A 3907-nucleotide genomic window follows, 5' to 3' on the forward strand; every position below is an offset into this window, starting at 1 on the left:
GTACCAGTTACTTTAAAATAAATACATGTACTAGATTCATGTGCTAAATATTATAACATAATATGACAAAAGAATAAAAGGAGAATTTGACCAGTGGAAAAGTTCCTGATACCCTTTTCCATACACACATATAAATATCATTTTATAGACTGTTAATAACATTTGTGCTTTACAATAAGCAAGAGTAATCTAACAGAGATGAAAAAGAACAACAATGAAAACCAACTTTTTAATCTGTGTAAGCACATGTAACTGTAATAAGGATTTAGGGTATATACATGTATCTATTTGTAAGAACGAAAGTATTCAAAATCAATCTTCCTAATGATTAATGTAACAAACACACACATACATATCTCTGTAATTGCCATATAAACAATGAGCACATTATCAATTTAAAAGTACCCCAAGAAAAGAATCCCATCTGTAGTTAGTATCCGTGTATATGTGTGAAGCAGAAGTTGTTTGTACCCACACTTGTTCACCTTTCTTCAACAGCGCAACAGTGCTCCCAAAATTACATGTTTATACATTGTCCAGGTCGGGCTGCGTACTAACAGCCATCGCCTCATCGTCCTTTACTGTCTTGTAATATACAGCTTTGTTACCATAGTTACATAAATGTGCAGAAAAGAAATACAGTCCATCTTGTCTCCAACATCGCATTAGTACTGACATAATTAGATTTGACGTTGCCCAGGTCATACTGCGTACAGTCATAGCCCTAACCGTCTTGTATTATAAATAGTTACATAAATACAGCGCATCGAAACCGGTGTAAGTACCGTCCATTTAGTCTTTAAAGGAAGCCGACAATAGATTTTTTTTCAAAAGGATACTATTTATAAATCTTAATTAAATTAATTACTTCCTGTTGAGTGTGTACTTCTTTGCCTGTAAAGGCTGTACATAGCTTTATTGGGATTCACTGGGATTTATTCCGCAAAGATATTAAAAGAATAAAAAGTTATACAACAATGGTAACAAACTTTTAATAATCAACTCAGTATAAGCACATTTAACTGTAACAACGATTTGAGTATATCTATTTTTAAGACTTAGAACAAAACAGACATAAAAATCGTTTTCCCTTTTACCGTAGCAAGGAAAAAACATATTTTTTTTTGTTAAACAATTTTTTTTTAAATTAAAAAATTTATTTATCTGTGTACTGAAAAAAGGTTTTTAAATTTAAAATTTAAAAATTTGTAAAAATAAACAGAATAATGACAAATTTTTTTTTCCCATTTAAGTTCATTTAAAAATAATTAGAAAAAAAACAAAAATTAGGGGGTAAAATTTGTGACCCAAATTGGGATGCAAAAATTTTCTATAAAAAGATTTCTTTTGTAACTTTTAAAGAAACGGAAAAGATTTACTTATAATCAAAGGGATATTTGTCTGTGCTTAAATTTCCTAATCATTAAAATTTTCATTTATCTATTTAAAAGTACCCCAAGAAAAGAATCCCATCTGTGACCATCCGTGTATATATGTGAAGAAAAAGTTGTTTGTACCCACACCCGTTCACCTGTCTTCAACATAGCAACAGCGCTCACAGAATTACATGTGTGTACGTTGTCAAGATCATATTGCGTACTGATAGCTATCGCCTCATCGTCCTTAACTATCTTGTAATGTACAGGTTTGTTACCATAGTTACATAAATGTGCAGAGAAGAAATACAGTCCATCATGTGATACTGAGAAAATTCCAGACGTTTTGTCGTAACCTTCACCTTCGTTCATTAATACGGTATCAAACACGACCTTCACGTTTCGGCCTAGACTTACTGTGGACGACAGGCGAGCATTAAAAGCAATCTTTGGAATGAAGGACTTCTCTGCAAAATATAATAAAAATGGTACATGTCTTCGGATACCTTACCTTTAGGTTAAACAATAGTTTGATTATAATAACGAAATTTATACAAAAAAATGTTTGATATAAAGTCATGATATTAAAAAGGCTTTTCATTCGGATGATACTGATAATCTTTTATGATGAAATAATTAATTACCTGACAATGCAGTAATCTTCGCCTTTTCTTGTTCAAATGTTTCAGCAAACTTGTTAATTGTTTCGTTGATGTTACGATGAAACTCGTGAATGTTATGTTCAGCATTTTGTACCGTCTGTGTAACGTATAAGTACGTCGTTCGTTATTGCAAAAACATCATCCTTCGTTTTCTTAATTTGATTAACCATTTGTTCCATTTTAATTTCCATTCGTATCATTTTCTCCAAAAGCTTCTCCTCGTAGTCAAACTTTGAACATGCTGGTTCATTCCTAGCCGCAGCCACATACTGGTGGCAAAAAAGACCAACAATTACAAACAGATATGAGAGAAAATGCATCTTTTCACTTTGACAATTATACGAAAAGTACGACAATTCATATAGGCATCTCAACATCACGACTTTAATATACTGAGAATATTTAAGAACGTGCCGGTCTGTTTTTCAAAAATTCAGGTTCGTGTTGCATATAATCTAGCTAGATTATAATGCACTTGAGGTCTTCAAGTGCAGCTGGAAAGTCGCAGTATGGCCATTACAGTGTCGGTTTAAATAAGAATCAAGAAGCACTGTTTCCTTGCCTAGTTTTTGTCTCTATATGTTTAGACAATATATTTGCGATTCAATGAGAGTATTAAATTATCCTACAGCATAAACAAAAGTAAATTGTTAATTGTAGACTAGTTAATGATCTGTCTAGAAACAGAATCTCTCACAACCCCTGCCACAACTTTGCCAATGTAACAATAAATATTTTTCAGTCATTATTCGCCAATTTTCAACATCCCTATTAATTTTAAAATTCAGCAAGACGTGAAAAACTGACACCCGTTTAAAACTGATCAACTTAAGACAAGCAATATTTCGACTTGACAACTTATCGCTATAATTTTGCGCAATAAGGCTGTGGCCATACCGATGAAGTATAAATATATTTCTGGTTTTATATAGATTTGTACATCCAGATGCGTCATGTCCTAATCACATTTCTATTTTATTTGTCTGCAGTATAGTAGTGAATTATCATAGTAAATACACAGAGGCTGGTAAACTGAAAAGTTTCAAAAAAGTGAAATTTTAAAATTAAGAATTTTTGCGGTGACCGATCAACAGTTGCGAAACTGATGATTCTAAAGGTATGATTGGGATGTTACCTATTGTGTATATGTACATACCTATTTTGACAAAGTGCATCTTTATTTTATGTGTTGTTGTTGTTGTTGCTGTTGTTGTGAAAAATGGCTAACATTATCTCATATCACTCCAGTGCCCCATACAGGCTTCCGTATTATTTTATTTTCACGATTGGCGAGTTTTTTTTTATATAGCACATGTTTTAATGCAAGTAAGGCATGTAACTATATTAACTATGTTAATATCCTAGATGAATATTGAAAAAGTAAAGTTTATTTTTTTCTTTACAACTTTAAAACAATAAAAAAAAAAAATATTCCTAACATTGATTGAATGCGCACTTCTAAAAAATATTGTTTTTAAGGAAACTAAATGATCGCGTGATACTTAAAATTTAGGTGTGCTTACTAATACCCTATGGTTACATTGAAAAAATAAGGAAAAATAATAAGCCTATTGTTTAATTTTATCACATATCAATGCATTTCTAACGCGATATTTTCCTTGATTAATATCTTGGGGTTTAGTTATAGTCAACAAAAAAAATAAGGGCAAACAAAAGAAACGGAAACCAACCTTATTTAAACAGGGACATGAAACCCTTCTTTGATTACAAAATAGACATCTGGCTTCGTTTATTTTTTCTAATAATAAATTTTAAGCAGTGGTAAAAGTTACACTACATGGCAGAAAAGAAATGAACCACTAAGGATTAGCGGCCGTTCGTGTCAATTGGTCAATTCCTACACATCAA

At 31.7% G+C, this 3907-nt stretch overlaps 1 protein-coding gene across 1 annotated transcript; it reads right to left on the minus strand.

The window, feature by feature from the left end:
- Positions 1 to 298: 298 nt before the first annotated feature.
- LOC132715349 (adiponectin-like) lies at positions 299 to 2358 on the minus strand. Its single transcript, XM_060698341.1, has 3 exons — positions 2133 to 2358; positions 1438 to 1843; positions 299 to 508 (listed from the first exon to the last, which is right to left on the minus strand). The coding sequence occupies exons 1-3, from the start codon at positions 2356 to 2358 to the stop codon at positions 391 to 393; spliced, it is 750 nt and encodes a 249-aa protein (XP_060554324.1). The 3' UTR covers positions 299 to 390.
- Between the last annotated feature and the right edge of the window lie 1549 nt (positions 2359 to 3907).

This window comes from Ruditapes philippinarum, unplaced genomic scaffold, assembly GCF_026571515.1.
Source record: "Ruditapes philippinarum isolate M1 unplaced genomic scaffold, ASM2657151v2 ctg2544_1_1_1_1, whole genome shotgun sequence".
Lineage (NCBI taxonomy): Eukaryota > Metazoa > Mollusca > Bivalvia > Venerida > Veneridae > Ruditapes > Ruditapes philippinarum.

Bases quoted from the DNA above. Each gene is read 5' to 3' on its own strand.
- LOC132715349 (XM_060698341.1), bottom strand. From the start codon at position 2,358: ATGCATTTTCTCTCATATCTGTTTGTAATTGTTGGTCTTTTTTGCCAC. The intron at 1,844-2,132 runs GTACAAAATGCT...TATATTTTGCAG, and splicing joins ACTTATACGTTACACAGACG to AGAAGTCCTTCATTCCAAAG. The intron at 509-1,437 runs AATGAAAATTTT...TAATTTTGGGAG, and splicing joins GGGGTACTTTTAAATAGATA to CACTGTTGCGCTGTTGAAGA.